Source organism: Gavia stellata, chromosome 1 (assembly GCF_030936135.1).
Source record: "Gavia stellata isolate bGavSte3 chromosome 1, bGavSte3.hap2, whole genome shotgun sequence".
Lineage (NCBI taxonomy): Eukaryota > Metazoa > Chordata > Aves > Gaviiformes > Gaviidae > Gavia > Gavia stellata.
The window spans coordinates 130,606,476-130,625,537 of NC_082594.1; the positions used below are offsets into that span (position 1 = coordinate 130,606,476).

General features: G+C 46.4%; 1 protein-coding gene across 1 annotated transcript; it reads left to right on the plus strand.

Annotated features, from left to right (window-relative positions):
• The first annotated feature begins 1,101 nt into the window (after positions 1 to 1,101).
• On the plus strand, positions 1,102 to 17,724 carry CTC1 (CST telomere replication complex component 1). Its single transcript, XM_059821734.1, has 24 exons — positions 1,102 to 1,122; positions 1,197 to 1,345; positions 3,841 to 4,087; positions 5,008 to 5,204; positions 6,785 to 6,929; positions 7,326 to 7,628; positions 7,800 to 7,928; positions 8,267 to 8,493; positions 10,006 to 10,180; positions 10,265 to 10,465; positions 10,698 to 10,824; positions 11,026 to 11,140; positions 11,479 to 11,941; positions 12,219 to 12,308; positions 12,596 to 12,739; positions 13,027 to 13,097; positions 13,807 to 13,916; positions 14,248 to 14,413; positions 14,664 to 14,750; positions 14,835 to 14,994; positions 15,477 to 15,541; positions 15,802 to 15,964; positions 16,106 to 16,232; positions 17,447 to 17,724. Exons 1-24 carry the CDS (start codon positions 1,102 to 1,104, stop codon positions 17,623 to 17,625), a joined length of 3,861 nt encoding a protein of 1,286 aa, XP_059677717.1. The 3' UTR covers positions 17,626 to 17,724.
• Positions 17,725 to 19,062: the final 1,338 nt, after the last annotated feature.

Below are 19,062 nucleotides of genomic sequence, written 5' to 3' on the forward strand. Positions count from 1 at the left end.
GAGTTGCTTATCTGCTGTGTGGAAGCCAGCAATGGCACGTGCACAGGACAAAACAACGAGGACCACACAGTTACATAGCTCTCTTCCGCACTTCAGGCTTGGAAAGGCTCTGACTTTCCAGCAGGGAAGGAAACAGCAGAATCACCTGTTATGAGGCTGCAGCCATCTCCAGGGATAGAGATGGAAAAGATTTACCAAGTTTTGTCTAGTTCATTTCCATGCCTTGAACAAGGACAATACAAAATTAGCCCCTAAAGGAAAAATTCTCACGGACCGGTGAGTACATTCTCTGGAGAAAATCACAGTTTTAATGGATTGTTTCAGATTTATCACATATTGTCACATGAGTGGATGAGGCACATCCTTCAATATTCATGGATCTTCAGCCTTCCAAGAAAAGAAAAAGCATTTCTCTAGAACCGCACGAGTGCCAGAGAAATCCCCACAAACCTTTGTGTTTGACTCTTCCCATAGCTCGGGTAGGGGAGAGCAATCTCACAGCCCGTTTGCCATTTACATTAACGTCAAGCTCATCAGTGCACATCCACTTCCCAGCTTTCACCGGAACCGGCAGGCCCCTGCCACCCTCCCCGCTGTCTCCCTGTGGCCTGCCAGGCCTTCGGTCTTTCCCGAGGCTCCGTGGCAATGTGCCACCAAGGGGACCGAGCCCAGCTCGCCATCCTCCCCTCACAGCCGCTGGATTTCAGCTTGTCTGTCAGCGCAGCCGCTTGACTCCCGGCCTGCGGAGCCCTCCCGGCTTCCCGTTTCTCGCCAGCCCTCTGCGTGAGGGACAGCCCCGGTGAGTGAAACGGCTCTCACCGCCGTTGTGACCCTTTTTACCTCAGGGGTGGCTGCACTTCCCCCGCCAGCCCGCCCCTGCAGCGCCCCGGGGCCGAGGGGCTGCGACCGCCCCCGCGCACCGCCCGCTGCCCGGTGGAGGCGGGAAGCGCCGAGCGGGGGCGGCGATTGGCCGGAGGGGAGGGAGGGGGCGGAGACCGGCGGCCTCGCGGCTCGGCGGCGCTCCCGGCGGGCCCTGCGCGTTTCCCGCCGCCGCGTCACCATGGCAACGCCGTGAGCCGCGCGGCCCGGCCTGGCGCCGTCATGGCGGAGCCCAGCGCGGCGGTGAGTGACCCGGAGGGGCTCCGGGCCCTCCGCGCCGCACAGCGCTGAAGGCCCGTTTCTCTGCTTCTCCCTAGGAGCAGCGCTGGCTGCAAGCGGCTCGGGACTTCGCCCGCCGAGCGCTCCCGGCCCGGGAGGGGCCTGGCGGGCCGGAGCCGCCGCCGCTGGACGCGGTGCTGCGGTGCCTGCGGAGCGCTGCTGGCGGGGACCTGCTGCTCGGCTACAGGTGACCGCGGGGCAGAGAGGGGAGACGGGAAGGGGGCTGAGGGGAAAGCGGGGGGGTCCCTTTGGGCCCGGTGCCCGCGCTCCTCCCTCACGCGTACGCGGCCCGTGCCGGTGGGGAAGGCCTCCCGCCCTCCACCGTGCAGGGCCCTGCCGCAGCCACGGGCCGGTGGAGCAGAGCTGGCAGGGTCCTCCCGGGAGCTCAGCACGGCGGCTGTAGCAGCAGCAGCCACCGCCGCCGCCAAGTGAGTGCCACTCGTTCATGTGCGATGCCTGCCCCGGATGCTGGGTGTGGGAGGGATGTTGTCGAAGCCGGCTAACCGCATGCGTTTTCTTGGCTTCGATGCGCCCCCGATCGTTCTTGCGGTATGATTAAGCACCGTATCCGCTAGTCTGCGGTAGGTAAGAGCGTGTAACCAAAGTAGGGCATCTCACCAAGAGCAAGCTGCTGTACTGCACGGCGATAGCACACCGGCTTCCCGGCTGGATCCTGCTAGTCTGCTCAGGAGGCCGTTCCTGGGCATGGTCTCCGAGGCTGTAGGCTAGCTGAGGTCTGCCTTCGAGTGTTCGCTCTCACAGAGGAGGAATCTAGGATGGTGTGGTTCGTATTTTAGTTGGTAAAAGGCTTTAGGTGCTTACCATCTTGAAAAACACACAACTTTCTGAGAGAGATCCAGGTTGGAAGGTTTGACTCATCTGGATGTATTTCTCTCTTGATCCAACTGCTGGTGGGAGAATGTCTATTAAAACTCCTGGTACAGCTGGTTTTGGGACAGACGTCAAATGGAATTGATTAGGGATTTGTAGCCTTTAACTTTATACTAATATTTTATAAATGTAGATGGTAGGTCTTTCACACCAGCTAAACAGGTCTCATCTAAGCCGTATTTTTTCTATAGACTATGTTTTACAATGTTTAAAGCAGGGTTTGGTTTATATTCAGGGGAATTCATAAACAAGAGTTGAAGGTAGTTGGTATTTGTCTTGTATGAGGCTAGTGGTCTGTTTGTGAGCAGCATACTACATCCGCAGCTAACCACCTAGCTCTGGAGCACCAGAAGAGGGTCCAGTTAGTTCTTTGTATGTGATAACCAGGATCCAGCGTACTGCTGTAGTTTCGGTTTCTCCCAAAAAGAAGTGAGCACATGTGATGAAAACATGAGCAGCACTGTGTTCTCCTTGTAGATCATAGATATGAGTATTATTCCTGGTGCTGCTCTGTCTCTGAGGATAGAGCAGTTTCCTTATGTCCTTTTCAGCTAATCTTTCTCCTGTTCGGATTCCTGCCAAATACACAACATAAGTACCTGCATAAGTTTATCTCTTCTGATTAATTTTTCATATAAATACTATTTATAGCTGATTCAGACCCATCACTTGTCTAGACTGGCTTTGAACCTGTGATATCTGACTAATCAAGTGAAACTCTTCAAATTCATACTCTCTGAATTTGATTATGTCCTGCTACTGAGCAAGTGGGTGTTGTGAATAGAGCTCCAATTTCACAACCTAAAATTGTCAGCTAACCTCACTGAAAACAAGTACCAAAATGACTAGCTGGAGACCAGTTTGTATTCGCTCTTTCAGTGTTGATATTAGCATGGACAGAGGACTTTCGTTAATTCTTCAGCGTAGAGAGCCAGGATGTAAACAACGATAATGAATGCTGCCATTATCATATAAACACCGAAAAGGCTTAGAATCTTGTGAGGACGCTGCCTTGTTCTCCCATATTCAGTACCGTGGTCAGTCTAAGCATGATAGATGCTAAACTGCAGGTGGTTTCACATGTGGTAGATTTGATGTTACATCACCTTCTCCCCCTCTCCCCAAAGCCAGGAGGGGAGGTGGAAAGATTCAGGGCTAGCTTGGCTATGTTCTTGTAAGTAAAGGCCCAGTCTAAGATTACTGGCTTGCTGTCTCTCAGCTTTGTATTGCATAAGCTATCCACAGGAGATAATTTGTTCCAAAACTGTCACAATCTTCATCTGGAAGTTATTCAGCCTTGCTTTTGCTACAGTTCAGCACTTTTTTGCACTGGATGATGGAATTAGTCTGTATTTACCTGTGTTCGTTACAGATACATAAACTGTGTTGAGCAGTTCTTGGGAGTCTCCCATTCAAGCTAAAAATGTCTGAATTAATAACTGTTCTCCCTCTCACCTCCCCCCACATCATGTACTTGAGAACATGTTCCATTTTATTAACTCTCAATTATTTTTTTTTCCCAAGTCTTCCGCATGCCTGCTTAGGTGACCATAGTAGCAAAGGGTGTCTGTTTTCAGAGAGGATGCTCAAGCAGAACATGTTGACTGAGCTGAGAGATCCTTGACAAATGCCAGTGAATGGGTTGATTCTTGCCATGTGGTATCATCAGACCATGCCAATAGCTAAGGCTCTTCTGACTTAGCCAAGCTTTGTCCACTGCAGTGATCACTGTCATTCCCAAACTTTGCAGACTGAGTTTTTTCCATAGTCTCACTTTTCTTTTCTTTCCAGTTTCATCTCCATCTCTGACCTACAGCATCAGCAGCGCGTGCCATGCTGCAGCCACCTGACCTGGAGCACTAATGAATTTAAAGAATGGGCTCGTCAAGGACAAGGCGCTTTACCTACGCAGAGCGCTTTGCCAAGGACTTACCTGATCTTGGTTGGCTATTTAACAGATGGAAGGCAAGAGGACAATGAGAAGTTGGTAGATGGTTGCCTGTACTTGAAAGACAATACTGGAATAATTCCTTGTGAGGTATGTCCTCAGTCTGAGGGATTCTGTGTTTATTCCCACTTCTGGGGCAGTGTCGTAGACCACCAGGGGCTTCAGATGGTCTGCCAAAGTCTGTAGTGAGGGAAATAACACATCTATGTAACAGGCAGGAAAACAGCAAGCTCAGATCCTGGGGAGAGGATAGAACATGTTAAATTTGTCATTGCTAGGAGAAAAAATATTGAATGTGCTGACCTGGAGAAAAGAGACAGCCTAATGTACAGTTCTGTTAAATTCTCAACAGTACGAGGTGGCCTGGGAGATCTGGAGATGATAGCACTGCCCTCTATTTGTTGAATTCCAACTAGTGGAGCAGAAATAACTTTCTGGAGGGTTGTACTGGGTGTTCAATGATGCATTGATGACACACTTTCAGGAAATAATAGCTTGCATGACAATGGTATTGAATTAAAAGCCTTCTGGAGGTCATAGCAAAGGGAGTCTAGATAAGAGGTAACCCCTGGAGTGGTGATGAAAGAGCACTGAGGTTGTGCTTTCCAAGGAGGTGAAGACTAGGAAAAAGTTACATTGGTATGAACTTCTAACTGAAAACACAGGGGAAAAGAAAGCAGGTGAGAATTTTAGAAAAATAGTCTGAAAATAACTAAGCCTTGTAGTGAATTATCACCTTGCTGGGAGGGTGTGACTATAACCCAGGAAAACGCTGGCTGTAGAGCTCAGCAAATCTGTTCCAGACTCACATCTGGAAGGACAGAAGTTCTGCATGCAAGATAGGAGAGTGGGCAGAAAACGCTGCTCTCATTCAGTAACGAAGCCCAGCAGTAGAAAAAGAGTTTGTGATGTGCATGCAAGGGCAAATTAGTTAACGAACGTTGTAAGTAATCCTGAGAAAACATGCTGTAACTCATCTCAAGCTTTTATCTCTTTATCTTTGGTCTTAGCTCCTGCATTTTGAACTTGAGTGGCTGGAGTCACTGTTCCTCTTCCCAAGCTGGTCATATATACCACAGACAAACCGGAGTGCAGCAGGGTACTTGGAAATCCTGGGGGATCCAGTGCCGGTAAATCTCCGAAAGGAAGTACCTGACAGCATTCCAGTCATCTGTCCAGCATCAGCTGAGCCACTGCTTACCTCCAGGTAAACACCTAGCGTGCTCAACTCCACCACAGCACTGTTGCTCCGGTTTTGCGGGTACCATGAAGAGCGCTTGGCTTAGGAAGAACCAAATTCTGTTTCTGCTACAGGTGGAAGTATAACAGTGAGTGATGGAAGTAAAAGTTATACAATAAAGCCACTTTTCATTAACCAGCTGTTTTCCAGGACTTTACTGGAAGTTTTTATTCTGTATTTTGACAAAATAAGACAAATTTTAATTATTTCTGGATGTCTTTTGGTACTACAGAAAGGACATGAGGACAAAGTGATGATTCAACTTTCACTGAGGCTAAAATTCACTCTTTTGATTAGCACAACCTTTATTTTTTTAACCTACAGTGAACCAAAAGTATTATTGCAAGTAATTCTAGATTCTAATAGGAAATTAATATACACCGCCGGTCAAGTTCGTATCGGATTGCTGAGATAAAGGTGCCAGTTAAATGTCAGCTGATAACAGTAACTGTTGTCTTTAGTGGAAATAATACTTACAGTATGTGAAAATGTAGCCAATGGAATTACAAACCTTACTCAAGTTGATAATTTCAGGTTGTGCTAGATCATATTTTATCTTCTTAAGTAGAGAATTATTGATGTAAATTGATAACAGTAAAACATCACTAGTCAGGCTGCTTTAGTTTCTTTTTAGTTTTGTTTTAAACAAGAAAACTATTTCCATATTTCAATGTACACTATTAGCCTTTTAACATAAAGCTCCTCTGCTATTCCCTGGTATCTGACCAATTTTCCATGCTCCTTCTTTAAAAATGTTACCAATAAAGTCATTAAATGTTGTTCCTGGTACTTGTGTGTGTGGACGTCCTGGTATTTCTTTTATAAAAAGTCATAAAGCTACATAATTGTTTATATGTTTTAGAATCAAGAATGTATTTGTTTAGACTAAGTGGGATGGTTTTATTCAAGTCCTGTAGGAGTTGAAATGAAAATGACAAATGACAAACGTTTGTTTGAAATGTTTTTTTTTTTTTTTTTTTTTAAATGAAAGGTTGAAATGACTAAAGAAATGTCACCTCTCTCTCCTCTCATCTGCTTTCAGTTTTGCTGCTCTTTCACACTGTGCCAATTTTGTTAGGAAGACTCCATTGTTGCTTTCAGGCCTCTTTGGTTTATAGGCTTAGAGCTTCCACAGTGTCACATTCCGTGGATCTACAAAGCTGAGTTCTGTTTTCTGCTGAAGAATTGCTTGTGCCTTTTTTTTTTTTTTTTTTCCTTTTGACTTATAATTAACTTCTTGTTTGTGGTAAAGCTTTTTATAATCTGGCTGTTGTCAGGGAACATGTGAATTTGTTCAACACAACCCTGCTGTCTTCAAATATTAATGTTTTCTTAAATGTCAAAGGGATTTAGTATATAAAAGTTAACATGAGAATTTTGTAGCCAAATATTGTTTTGAAAACCTCTCTGAGAAATGGTCCCTATTACCTTGTTGAATCCTTTATTCCCAGAAAGCGCATGCTGCATATTTGTTTATTTTGGTTTTGAGACACGTCTGAGTTCTTCTTTCATCTCTGTTTTTCTTTGCCTCCTCAATTGCCCTCTAGGATTCCATGTAAGAAAAGATCAAAGCTCACCATGGCAGGTGAATTGGCCAGACTCGGGCCTCTCCTTTGTGTTCACCACAAGACATTCTTCTTTCTGTTTCTGAAGTGCTTCACCTCAGCTGTTTGGGTCCCTGTGCTGGTGCAGGTAAGTCCTTGGAATTTTGCTCACAAATTCACCGTCGGTATCTGTGTATGTGCTAGCTGATTAATTCTTTGAAGCTTGCCCTTGAGTTCCCAGTTTGATTTATTCTTCCTTTTACTAGTGATTGCCCCCTTTTTTTTTTTTTCTTTTTTTTTCTTCCATGCAGCCTACAATAGTCCTTGTATGTAAGAAGTCTGGTTCTGTACCCTGCAGAAATACAGCCCCCCTCCCTCATGCGGTTGCAGTGTCCCTGAACGTCTTGCAGATATCACCCTTTTGCTAAGAGTGTGAGGCGGTCCTCTCAAAGGAAAAAGTTTTTTTGGGTGGGTTTATCTGGATCAAGAAGAATTTTTTCCAGTGCAGGAGGTGCTGATGTCGCTTTTGGTTTCTTTCCTCTAGAAGCCCAACCAGCTGGCATGGCATCATATCCTCCAGTTGGGTCACAGGTATACAATAACAGGCCTGAGTATGTCCAGCCTGAAGAAATCTGGACAAAGGATGTTTGTCACCAGTGTTTCTTCCTGCCTTCTGCCCTACTGTGCAGAGCAGGTGAGGGAGCAGCCACTGGACAGTGCTTGGCAAGGAGAATCCACTCAATCTTCCTCCCTGGAGACTGCTGAGCAGCTCAGTGATTCCTTGGAGCTGGGAGTTGAAGAGGAGAGCCCAGGATCAACCAAAGAGTCCAAGATCATCTCATACGTGGTAAGGATTCGTAGGGTTAGCCTTCATCCACTCGTGCTCTAGGCTTTCAGCTCCTGGCCTGCAAGGTCTTATTTTCATCCTTAATTTATTTCCTTATTGCTCAGGCATATGAGTCTCTTATGTTCTGGGACTCTCTACACTCTTGTAACTTTCTGTTTGCTTTCTATTTAGGGAACTGTCACCAAAATACTCAATGTCCAGGCTGGTCTCTTTTTACTGGATCACAAAGTCTGCTTGTGCCTTGGTTACCAGCAGTTGTTGAACTCTGCACGTGGACTCAGACCAGGAGCACGTGTGGAGGTAAGCTGAGATTTACAAGGCATAAAGCATTCAGTGGAAAAGACTCAGGCCTTGGGGATGGCTTGCGAGTGTGTGGGTCAACAGAAGACTACGGGAACATTGGAATTATTTCAGCAAGTATCTGGAACAAAACTGGGAATCTTACTGTTTAGGCTTGATCATGAGAGTCGAAATTATTATTAACTGATTCCTCCCTGAGCAGTGCCAGGTTCCTCAGGCCCACTGGGTGTATACACAATCCAGTAGAATGACAAAGGATTTAGGGTGGGGTGATGGTTTTGGGGAGTGGTGGCAAACTAGCCATCTCTTCTCTTAAGCTGTATGTCTGTGTATCTCAGCTCATCGACGTCCACCTCCTGCAGAAGCCTCTGGTATCCTTCCCTTTCATTGTACTTGGTGCTTGCCTGAGCAGCACTGTTGTGCTGAAGAGTTTTTCACGGCTCAGCACCCCCTACCAGCCACCAGCCTCTTCAGGAAATCTCTACTTACAGCTGCTCTTCCGCTACAATCTTGGTATGCCACTCTACCTCTGGATGGTGAACCTCCTGGAGACGTTTGAGGAGAGGTGAGGACAGTTCTTCTGAAGTCAGGCTATGTGTAAATGTGCTTTGTGGGCTACCTGGGTGTCTTCTAGACCAAGGGTTCACAAAATTACTGTGCTTGGATACTAATGGCAGCAGGAATTGCTTCTGGTTTTCTGGCCTAAGTAAGCCGTTCATCGAGATTTCACATCATGTCCAGTTGATGTACCTTGCAGTTGCTCTTATGAGCAAATCCTGTACATTTTTGAAGTGAATGTGCAGTAAGCCCACTGCTCTAGGGAAGCTGCAGCACTCCAAAGCACGTGTTCACATACTCCTGCTTAGGAGTTTTGTCCTGAAATACGGAAGCACTGTAGGCATGTGTGCCTGCCAGTGTGGTTTGCTTGTCAAATCAAGGTGGGTGGGCACTGGGGCTGGAGCTGGAAACTGCTGCTACAACCAGATCACAGCCGATATAAAGGCTCTTGTGTCCTGGTTCCTCACACTTTTAGATATTCTGAGTATTGCCAATAGTGTGAGCATTCGTTTGAGAGCCTCTGTCTTAGCAGATTTCACCACACATGCTTATCTCTGAGTCTCCCAGACGGCTTCTGCTCTCCCTGACTGCTGCACTCTGTTTGCATGACAGCTGTGGGCCAGCTTCTGAGTTTACTTCTGGGTTCTGTTAGTGAAAATATTTGTGTTTGTTCTGGAATAGGCATGGTTGATCACTGTAACTGCTGCCTTGGACTTTAAAAACTAAAATGTATATATTTAATCTCAGGCAGTCAAGTAGCAGTTTATAGAATGCTCAGTCTTCCTGTGCTTTACTGGCACTGTGGAATTTTTACCATGGTTTCCAATAAAACAGCTTCAGTTTTGCCCCGGGAATGATGCTAGCTAAAGGAAGTGAAAAAGCTAATAAAACCTGAAACTTTTAAATGTGATTGTTAAGTCCTGCTACTGCTTGAAAATTGTTCCAGTGAGTTAGTTGCTATCTCTTTTTATTTGAGTTCACGTTCTGTTATTAAGTCGTATTTTGACTGGCAGCGTGATCATTTCCAGGCATTCAAAAGCAGTGAGCTAAACTTCTGAAAGAAACGCAACGCAAGGAAAATATTGGAACAAGAGCAGTCTGTGGTTGTTTCTGTCTTGTGAGATTTTGCATTCTGTAAAAGAAAACCCAAGTATACCTAACATGAGTAATTGTGTCAAGCTTAGCCAAAAATGCATGGAGGTCCATTTGTGTGACTTAGAGGGAGATTATTTTCGGGTGTGGGTTGGTTTTTTTTTTTTGTCCTCTTGAGTTTCGAGATTTTGCCAGTTGGTCCATTTCTGTATATTTTCCTGTTCCTTGTCTGCTTGCCTGACATAAATCTGCGTCACCCTTAAATGTTACTTTTTTTAATCACTTCATGTTCTTTTTGCGCTCTCCTTAGTTCTTGTCCTACACAGCACATTCACTCATAACAAGCAGAAAGAATCCCTGACTTACATGCAAAACTCACTAAGAAGTGAGGACTGCTAATGCTTCTAACTGTCTTAACTTTTTTCAGGTTTTCTTGTTTCTTTGGGCGCCGTCGACTGTTGCTTAGCTCTATGCACCGAAACCCTGGAGCTGCTGAGAAGTTCCTTGTCCCCCTTCTGCAAGATGTGGTGCCAGATAGAGAGGAAGCAAGAGATATTTATAATGAAATCCTAGCAAAAATACACCAGTGTCCCCTGCAGAAGGTACGTAAATGCTCTGTGAGCTGTTTCCTGTTTGTCTGATGGGAAGAAATTCAGCTGGTTCATTCTTTCTTTCTTTTTTCTTAGTACTTGACCCTGAACCCCCCGTGCCAGGCCCCATCTCTGTCTGCAGTTTGCCGCGTGGCAGAACAGAAGAGCTGGGAAGGCTTCAGTCCGTCACAGCTGCTTTCCCCCTTGGAGGCACAGTACATGGGCACCCAGGAGCTGAATCGCAGACTGGCCTGGTCCTACTGCACGCTCTCAGCAGAAAGTTTCCAGCCCCGACTGGTAAGTGCCTTCCCTTTACTATCTGTGCCTTGAGAGTTCCCAGTTCTCCCTGTGCCTTCCAGCACCCTGTCTGATGCATGCCTGTTCCTTCTGTTGGGGAATGACACTGCTTTTCTCACCTGTGGTGTGTTGAACACAGGCTGAATTCAGGCTGCTGCTATGCACACTTTGATTTATGGCCTTCAAAGATGGGAAGAGTTTGATGCTCTTTGCAGCTTCCTTTCTGTTGCAGATACTACTGGGTGTGCTGAGAGTCTCCTCCAGGAGCAGTTCCCTTCAGCTGCAGGACAAGACCAGCACACTTCCCTGCGTGATATCCCATAAGGATGGTAGCCCCTTTGCCCATACAGCTCTCATAGGTATGTTCCACTAAGCTAAATTTGACAGTGCTGGGCTTTTGCTGCTCTGCCATCTAGCTCCAAAAAAAGGAAGGGGAGATTTGGTATGGAGATGCTGAACTGTCGCTGCCTGGCCTCGTGACTTTAAAATGAGGAAATTAAGCTAGCTGGTTTTGTATTCTCTTTTTATTAGCTCAGCTCCTTTCTCTGATGTGTTTGCAGGATCACTCCTGCAGGTGGAAAACTACCAGCTTGTAGTGGAGAGATTCCTTCAGACTGATTTTCCCTCCTGGGAGCAGCTGGCAAATCTGGAGCATGTGAGGGAGAAAAGAAACAGGCAAGTCTCTTTATTCAGTGCCCAATTAACATCATCACTGCAGTTCCACGGCTATTTTGGACTATGGTAAAGCTGCTTATCAGCATAGTATCTCAATGCCAAAGCAACTGTCCTTTGCTGTTTGTGGAGAGGAGATCTTTATCAGCAACAAACCCACCGTCTCCATTTTGTTGAGAATACACCCAGCCTGGTAGCTGCCCTCTACTTCACCCTTTTCCGCTGCTCCTGCTGAATACTTGCAGGGCACTCACCAGAAGTGCTTTTCCCAGATAACCTCTTGTTTCACACAGCCCCCTGTCAGGAACAGGGATTTTCACTGCTACCATTTGTCATTTCAGTGTCTATGTGCAGTTCTACTTTGAGGATGTTCAGGTTCTCCATGCTGCTGAAGGACAAATCCAGAAAGGCCTTAGACGTGGAAACAGTTCCTGTTTGAGGAAGAGGGATGATGGCAGCTTAACATCTGAGCCGGAAACCCCAGAGGCAAAAATGCTGAAATTGGAGGATCCCAAGCCAGATACTCACAGAGATGAGAACCGTCAGAAGGCCCAGAGCAGCACTGAAAGAACCAGCTGTGTATCTCACCTATTCTTGGTTACCCAGAAAGAGGGTCTAATGTTACGCAATTACCAACTACCCAGAGAAGAAGATGGAGAAGGACGGGAGCTGCAGCGCAGTTTCCAAGCCACAGTGCTGTGGCTGGGCAGACCTCAGCTCTGGAGCCACCCCAGAGAAAGTGGGAAACTACTGGAGCTGGAGGAGACCAGCTGTGATGGAGAAGAGGGCATGACACAGCAAGAAGTGAGGCAGGAGGCAGCTTTAGGGGGTGGTTTGATAAGGCTGGGAGCTGGCTCCTCAGGGAGCTTGTGTGATAATTAAGGATTCTGTGATCTAGATTCCTAATCAATGAGGGAGTGATTTTTGTCTTGGTTATCCTTGATGGTGCTAACCTTACTTCTCAAGCAAGACAGCCTCTGCTGGGCTTGCTCTCTTCTTGCTGTATTTTTCATTTCCTACCTTTTTCCTAATGTTTCTCATCACCTTTTTTCTCTCTCTCTCCCCTCCCCTCCCCCGCCAGGCACTACTGCTCTTCATGGGGAAGTCTTTACGATGGTTTCCATTTCTGCACCTGGATGGGCTGTATCGCTTCATTGTGCCCTGCTGCTCGGTAAGAGAGAGGTTATCTTGCTGTTGCCCGTTGGAGACTTTTTACTGAACTGTATGTGGGAGTAGAGGAGTCAGAGGGTGACTAAGCTCTCTTCGAGGCTTGGAATTCCCATCTGTCTTGCCAAGAAACTGCTTCAGTTCTGTGTTTGGTTAAAATTCTCAGAGCTCTGACTTCAGTGGAATTTTTTTTTCTTTAAACCATCGTTCTTCAGCGGCCCTTTTTTCCTATATAGCTTTCATCTCCTTCCTTTAATAGCCCTCTTTCTTGCCTTGTCACTCTTCTCTCAGGACTTGGAAGTGTTTGACAAGCTCTGTTTTCCACCTGTGCCAGCAAAGTTCCTGAGCAGGTCATCCTGCCCCCTGTGCCTGCCTGTCCAAGATACCTGGCACTTACAGCATGAGACATGGATCTCCTGTCTGACTGAGCACCAGGTATGCAGTGCCTTATTGCTCTGGGCTTTCACAGGTGGCTTGTAGATCTCTCCAGAACTAGCTTAGAAAATTATCGATACAGAATGTCTTGCTGATGAGACCATTCTGCTCTAAGCTCCATCAGAGGCTGCTGCTGGGCTTCACATTTTCCTGCCTCAGAATTAATCTGGGGAGGAAGCATCAGTTGCTTGATGTAGCTCTAAGCATGCAGAGCTTGTCTTTACTGCTCTGGCTGGGGACAGCCATAAACTACAATCCGTCTGAGTCTGTGTCTCCTGCACTTCTAGCTGGCAGCCAGGTCGGTGCTGAGAGGCATGGACCAGAGAATTTCCTCCATTCCAGAAGTACTTAGCAACAGGTAAGTTGGTCTGCCCCAAATTAGACATAACCGTGCCGCAGGGAGTAGGTCTGCATTTGTCTTTATTGGAGAGAGTACTACATTAAACAGTGGTGAATTATCCACCCTAGGAATATGGTTTGGAAATCTTCCTATACGCAAGTAGTTCACACTGCGCCCATCCTGTTTATCAAAGTTAAAGGGATTGCAGGTGACGAAACTGCAAAGTGGCGTCCAGAAAAAGTTTGAGCTACTACTGGTGTGGACTAGGTTCCAAAGGTCTCTGCTAAATTCCTGTCAGAAGTGGAAACGGGCGCGGCAGGGAAAATGAGGCTGAGTGTGTGAGGTTTTTTGTTGTTTTTTGATTGTTTTGGCATAACTTGCTCAAACAAATACTGGGGTTAGAAGCTTTTCTGTTCAAAGCATGTTTAATCTGGGGTGATATGCATGCACACTGAAATCTTCACCAGTGCCTTATGGTAAACTGAGTTTTTTCTTTGGTTGGCTGCTTCCTCCAATTAAGAAAAAGAATTAAGAGTTAAGCAGATAGGAAGGCTGTAATGCCTCTCTTTCTTCTTCACTGCTGAGCCTGAAGAAGCAGAAAGTGAGTTAAAGGGGCCTCAGGCAACAGCACTCCACTTCACCCTGTCCTTTGTGGTAATCTTGGAGTCAGGCCTCCTTCTACTCCCTTTTGTTGTCAGGCAGGACAGAAATCCTGGTCTGCTCTCAGTTTCACAGGTTCCCTTGTTTCTTTCTCTGGTGAGATAGTGGAGAGGACCTTGTGTGCCTCTCCCAAGAATGAGAAGCTGTCTGTGACTCTTGGCCTTCAAAAGCAGAAAGGTAAGATTGTGACAGCCTGTCAGGTAACAACAGATTGATTCTTGCTTCTTTCTGTTTCAGAGAGACAGTGCACTTGGCTAACTGTGCTCCTGTATCTGAGAATAGTGGAAGATGTTGCATCACATTGCATGTCAGAGGGCTGGGAACCTGTGCACTGCGTGTGTGTGTTGGGGATGGGAATGGGAATACCGTACCTGGGAAAATCTGCGAGGTGGAACAGTGATAGCCTCATTGTGATGGGAGGGAAAACACCTCTAGCAGGTCCAGCTCAGTGAAAGACTATGCTACCTGCGTGTGAGCTCATGGTGTGTGTGGTTCCGTGTCTCCTCAGGGAGTCTGCTAGCCAGTGATCATAGCGTGAAGCTCAGCATCTCAGCTGGTCCAGGCTCCCCTGTTTTGGTGGACATTTACATTGCTGCCACCTATCTGCAGCATCTCTGGGGTTTGCTACCTGGAGCCAAGATCCTCTTCCAGAACTTGGAACGCAAAATCTCCAGGTAACCCCTGTCTTTAGACTCCTGATCTGGGCCCGAGCTCTGACGTCTTTTATTGTCTTTGAAACCATCTCTAAATCTTTCTTCTTGTGGACTTTCCTCATCCCTTGCCCATGCCTTCATAGCTCCCAATCCCTTCCTACAAATTATTTTCCTACCATGTTACGGATGAAGACCAGCCCAGCCACGCCAGGAAAACTGAGTGGTTTGGTTTCTATGAGCTCTTTCTGACATCTACTCTTTTATATTGCAGATTCCATAATGTTTATTGCACCTACATTGCCTCCAGCTGTGTAAGCATCATATCTCTGCCAGCTTCTCATCCACCTTTTCCTTCAAGGTGAGTTCAGGGTCTCTTCCCACTTTACAGTGTCCCAAGAAATGTTTCTATGTTCCAAGCTTCTCACATTCCTGTTTCTTCTAGTCCTGCAGGAGAAGCCTCATCCCCCTCACTAGTGTTTCTATCCAACTTGCAACATCACCTGCAACACCTGCCCCAGGGACGGATTTTATGCCACTTGTCCTGTGTACGGACTCTGTCCCTGCAATGGGTTTGCTCTCTTTGCAGCAGCATCTTCAAAGAGGTATTCAAACTTCCACAGAGATAATTTGTGAGGAGCCTTGCAGATTTTCTACTCTGACACATCCTCTGCTACCATGTAGAGGAAATAAGAGTTCATATCCCAATTCCAAAACCTCTTTTTCTAGTGTCTGAAAAGGACTTGCTTATTAGAAAGGGACCAAAATGACAACTGATTAGAAGTGTGCATCTGATACCAGGCAGGCTGGCAGCTAGGACTGGGGATGAAACAAGGACATTCAGGGGAAGAATCCTACTCTGTTAATGCTCTGCTTTTCCCATGTTCACTGCTGTTGGTCTTCAGCACCTTGCAGCAGGTGATTTTTCTCCCCGTACAAACTTTTCCCAAGACACTCATTGGAAATGCAGTGAAGTTCTTTAATCCTTTGCATACTTAATAAGGGGAGGGGTAAAAGAAGCAGTGGCCCTTCCCCTTCTCTCTTTTATACCCACCCATACATAGCTGTAGCTTTACTCTTCCTTCAGGGGAGGTGCACCAGACACAGTCCACCATGTCCATCACACACAGGAGTGAGGCAAGCCAGTGCACGGTAAGCACTGTAGAGACTGGGTATGGAAGGAGGTGGGTAGGAGGGAACAACTTACACCACAAAGGGGAGGGGAAAATCAGATGGAGGATGGGATATGGACAGAATAGCAAAGACAGAAGTTAGAGTTGTCATGTCTTCCCAGATGTGTACAAACCTCCCTCTCTTTACTAAGATCTGTTGTCTGGGACGTGACCCTTGTGAGGGAGATGGGCATTGTCCGGACCTCCCTCCGCATCTTAGTCTGCCTGCTCTCTCCATAGGGTGCTGGTGGAGGATGGAACAGGTGAAGCTTTGGTGCTGTGCAGGAACCAGCACGTGGCAGCAATGCTGGGCCTGAGCCTTCTCGAGTGGGAAGCTCTGCAGAACTGCGTGCGGAGCAGGGGCAGAGTGTCCATTCAGCATGGGGAAGCTACTGGCACAGGGGTGAGTAGGTTATTCCGGTAGCGATTGCAGCGTGCTGGGCTCGAGCCTCAGCTGGACTGGATTTCCCTTTGCTGTGGGTGCTCCAGTGGCTCCCTGCCTCCCTCTGCATATTCACTGGCAACACACCCTTTCCTTCCTTAGTGTGTAGAGGAACCTGAGGATCTCATTGCTTGCTACCTAAGGAGCCTGTGCAGGAGTCCTCTCATCTGTCGTCCTATCCTGCTGGATTTCAGCCTAGACAGGAAGCCCTCCAAAATCCTGCAGCCTGGTAAGCAACCACTGTTGGCTTTTGTACTATTTAGTGTGGGAAGGAAGGGAGGAGCTGTCTCACCAGGCTGGGGAAGGAGAGCTGCCTTCACTGCCCACAAAGCAAGATCTTTGGAGGATTTCCATGGAATTGTGAATTCTGTAGTGTAGAGCTAGGATGTGTATGAGCAGAACCATGGTTACAAAAATACAGAAATAATATTATAAAAGTCACTATATACAACAATATTATATCTGAATTTGTCTGCTTTACACAGAAGCATAAAAATAGTATTGAATTGTCCTTGTAGTTGTGGTGAACAACTTGAAGCTTCTCCATTCAAATTTTATATATGGTTCTAGGAAAATATATCAGCTAAACAACCGGGATAGTAATTGTTCTAAGGTGTCCGTAAGAGAGTTGGGGGTTGTGTGTGTGTGGTAGTGGTGGTGGGAGAGAACATGTTTTATTAGCATCCCCCTTTTGCCCTCCTGTCCTCCGGTATTAAGGTACAGGTTTATTTCTGTGGGGTGTCTCTTACACAAAAAGCTTTCTCTGTTTTAAAGCAAGGTTCCCAGTCCTTGGATTGGATGGGGTTCTGGCCAGCCAGAGTTACTGTGCAGACCTCTCAAATCAAGTGGGTTTTCACTTTAGACGGGACAGCAGGTAGAGTCAAGACTAGGCCTGGAAATCCTCACCGTGGCCACAGAATTTAAAGCGCAGAAGAGTTTTGAATTCATGGGTGCTGATGTCTGAGCTCATGCTGCCACAACTGTGCAGTTGCTGCATTAAGGGGACATTCTTCTGAGCTGCTTGCATGAACACCAGCACTTGAGTATGAGCCCAGGTGCTGCAGGGGTTGATTTGCTAAGCTTACCAGAGGATGCTCTGCTGTGGAGACATTATCTTTTTGCTGTCGTGTAACACTGTCTGTAAGGCCAGGTTGCTGATAGTGAGAAAACATACAAAGTCCAGTGCATCAGCTATGTGAACAGCACATGGTTTACAGCGTTTCATATGTAAAATGTCTGTTTCCTCCAAGTTGGAGGGATGCTGGCCAAATGCGTTCATCTGCTCACATCCTGGATTCATTAATCGTGCTGTCCTTTGAAGTTTAGCAGATGCCAAGCAGCTGCTGCAAGGCCTTCCCTCCCCCAGCAACTTCTACAGCTGCGTGCTAGAACAGAACAGGAGCCCTGCACTGAGTTGTTACAGGTTGTATCTTTCCCCTTCAGCTCCACTGCAGCTGAGAAATTTTCGGTGCGGTGAAGTGGAGTTTGTGTCGCAAGTGGGACCTTGGCTGAGCCTGCTGTGCCTGAATGTGGAGGAAGTGGAACAAGACGCCTTAAGCTATCTGAACAGTGAGAGGATTAGGAGGACATCTAGTCACGGCCGAGTGGGAGCCACTGCTTAACGTCTCTCCCTGTGGGAAAGGAATTATGGAAATATCTGCTGGGATTGGAAGCTTTTTTTAATCTTCCCAGTGGGAGCATGTGCCTGTGAGCACAGGGTGAAGGGTGCAATCAAGAAGCTGCTGTGAGTTGTGGAATTCCTGAACGGTCATTCTGGATCATTGCCACCAGCGATACTGGGCTACGTTTTGGAAGAGGGATGTTCCTACATGATAGCGGTTACTTTGGGCCTAGGGCACACAATGTGTGTATTTTATGTGGTAGTATCTACTAAATAAAGCTATTAAAATACAGTTTAAATAACACTGTATCTATTTTAGTATTAGGGTTTACTTGCTATATGGAGAATGAGGCGGAACATACATCCTTGGTTTATGAGCCAAAGCCAGGCATTTTGCAGATCATTCACTGTCTTCATGCGAAGCTGTACAGTTGCCACAAGGCATAGTCTTCTTAACACAATTGAAATTATTAAAATGATGTTTTTAAAGCATTTCCTTCCTCCAAGAAGAGAAGGGAAGTGAATAAGTTACTGTTTGGAAACTAAATCATGGTACTAAATCATAGGACTATACGGGCATTGTTTTGCAGCTTAAACAGTGGCCTGAACATTACATGGGGCTGGTAACAAGAGGAAGGCAGTGAGCTGTGATACAAATTCACAACATACTACAGGCTTGCCCATCTGTTCCTGATTAGGAAGGGGATGACTGCAATGGCACGTGCCAGTATCCGACACAACATGTGGGAGATCACCATTTGAAGAGGTTCCTCTCCATCTGCTTGCAGTGATGACCAATTGTTCTGCGCTTGCTTTTGGCAAAATAACACCCAGATCCTTCATCTTGTACTATAGGTTAGTAAATTCCACACGCAATTACTTCCTTGCCTTATTCCGTGGGCAGACAGCTTATTTGAACAGCTACTCTGTTTTGGGTGGTGTTTGTTCAGTGTTTCCCCCTGCCTTTCCCCTTTCACCCTTAGTTTGAGCTTTATATTAAACTTCAGGTGGTGGGTTTGTTGAGCGTGTGTGAAGTACCTTCCCTCTCGGGGCCCGCTGGCCGCTTCTAAGACCAAAGCATGAGTAGCACAAGGCCTGAGAGATGCCACCGTTCAACAAAGTTCCGAGACTCCATCCTTAAGAAGGTTGCCAAAACAGCTCAAAGCAAAGGTCTACACAAGTTTTGCTGTGACAGTCTCTTTTTTTCTGTAGGTGCTTTCTGTGAAATGGTAACGATTTTGCTGAAGCTTGCCCCCCACCCTCCACAAAGAAAACAAAACCAAAGAAAGGCAAATAAAAAAAAAAACCTCGCAGCTTGAGGAAAATGTTGACTGTAAGTGATGTAAATTAAGAGATCAAAATCTGATTTAAAAGTGCAACTGAAAGTAGTCCTGTAATATGAATAACATAGTAACAGAGTGCTACAGAAATAGATAGG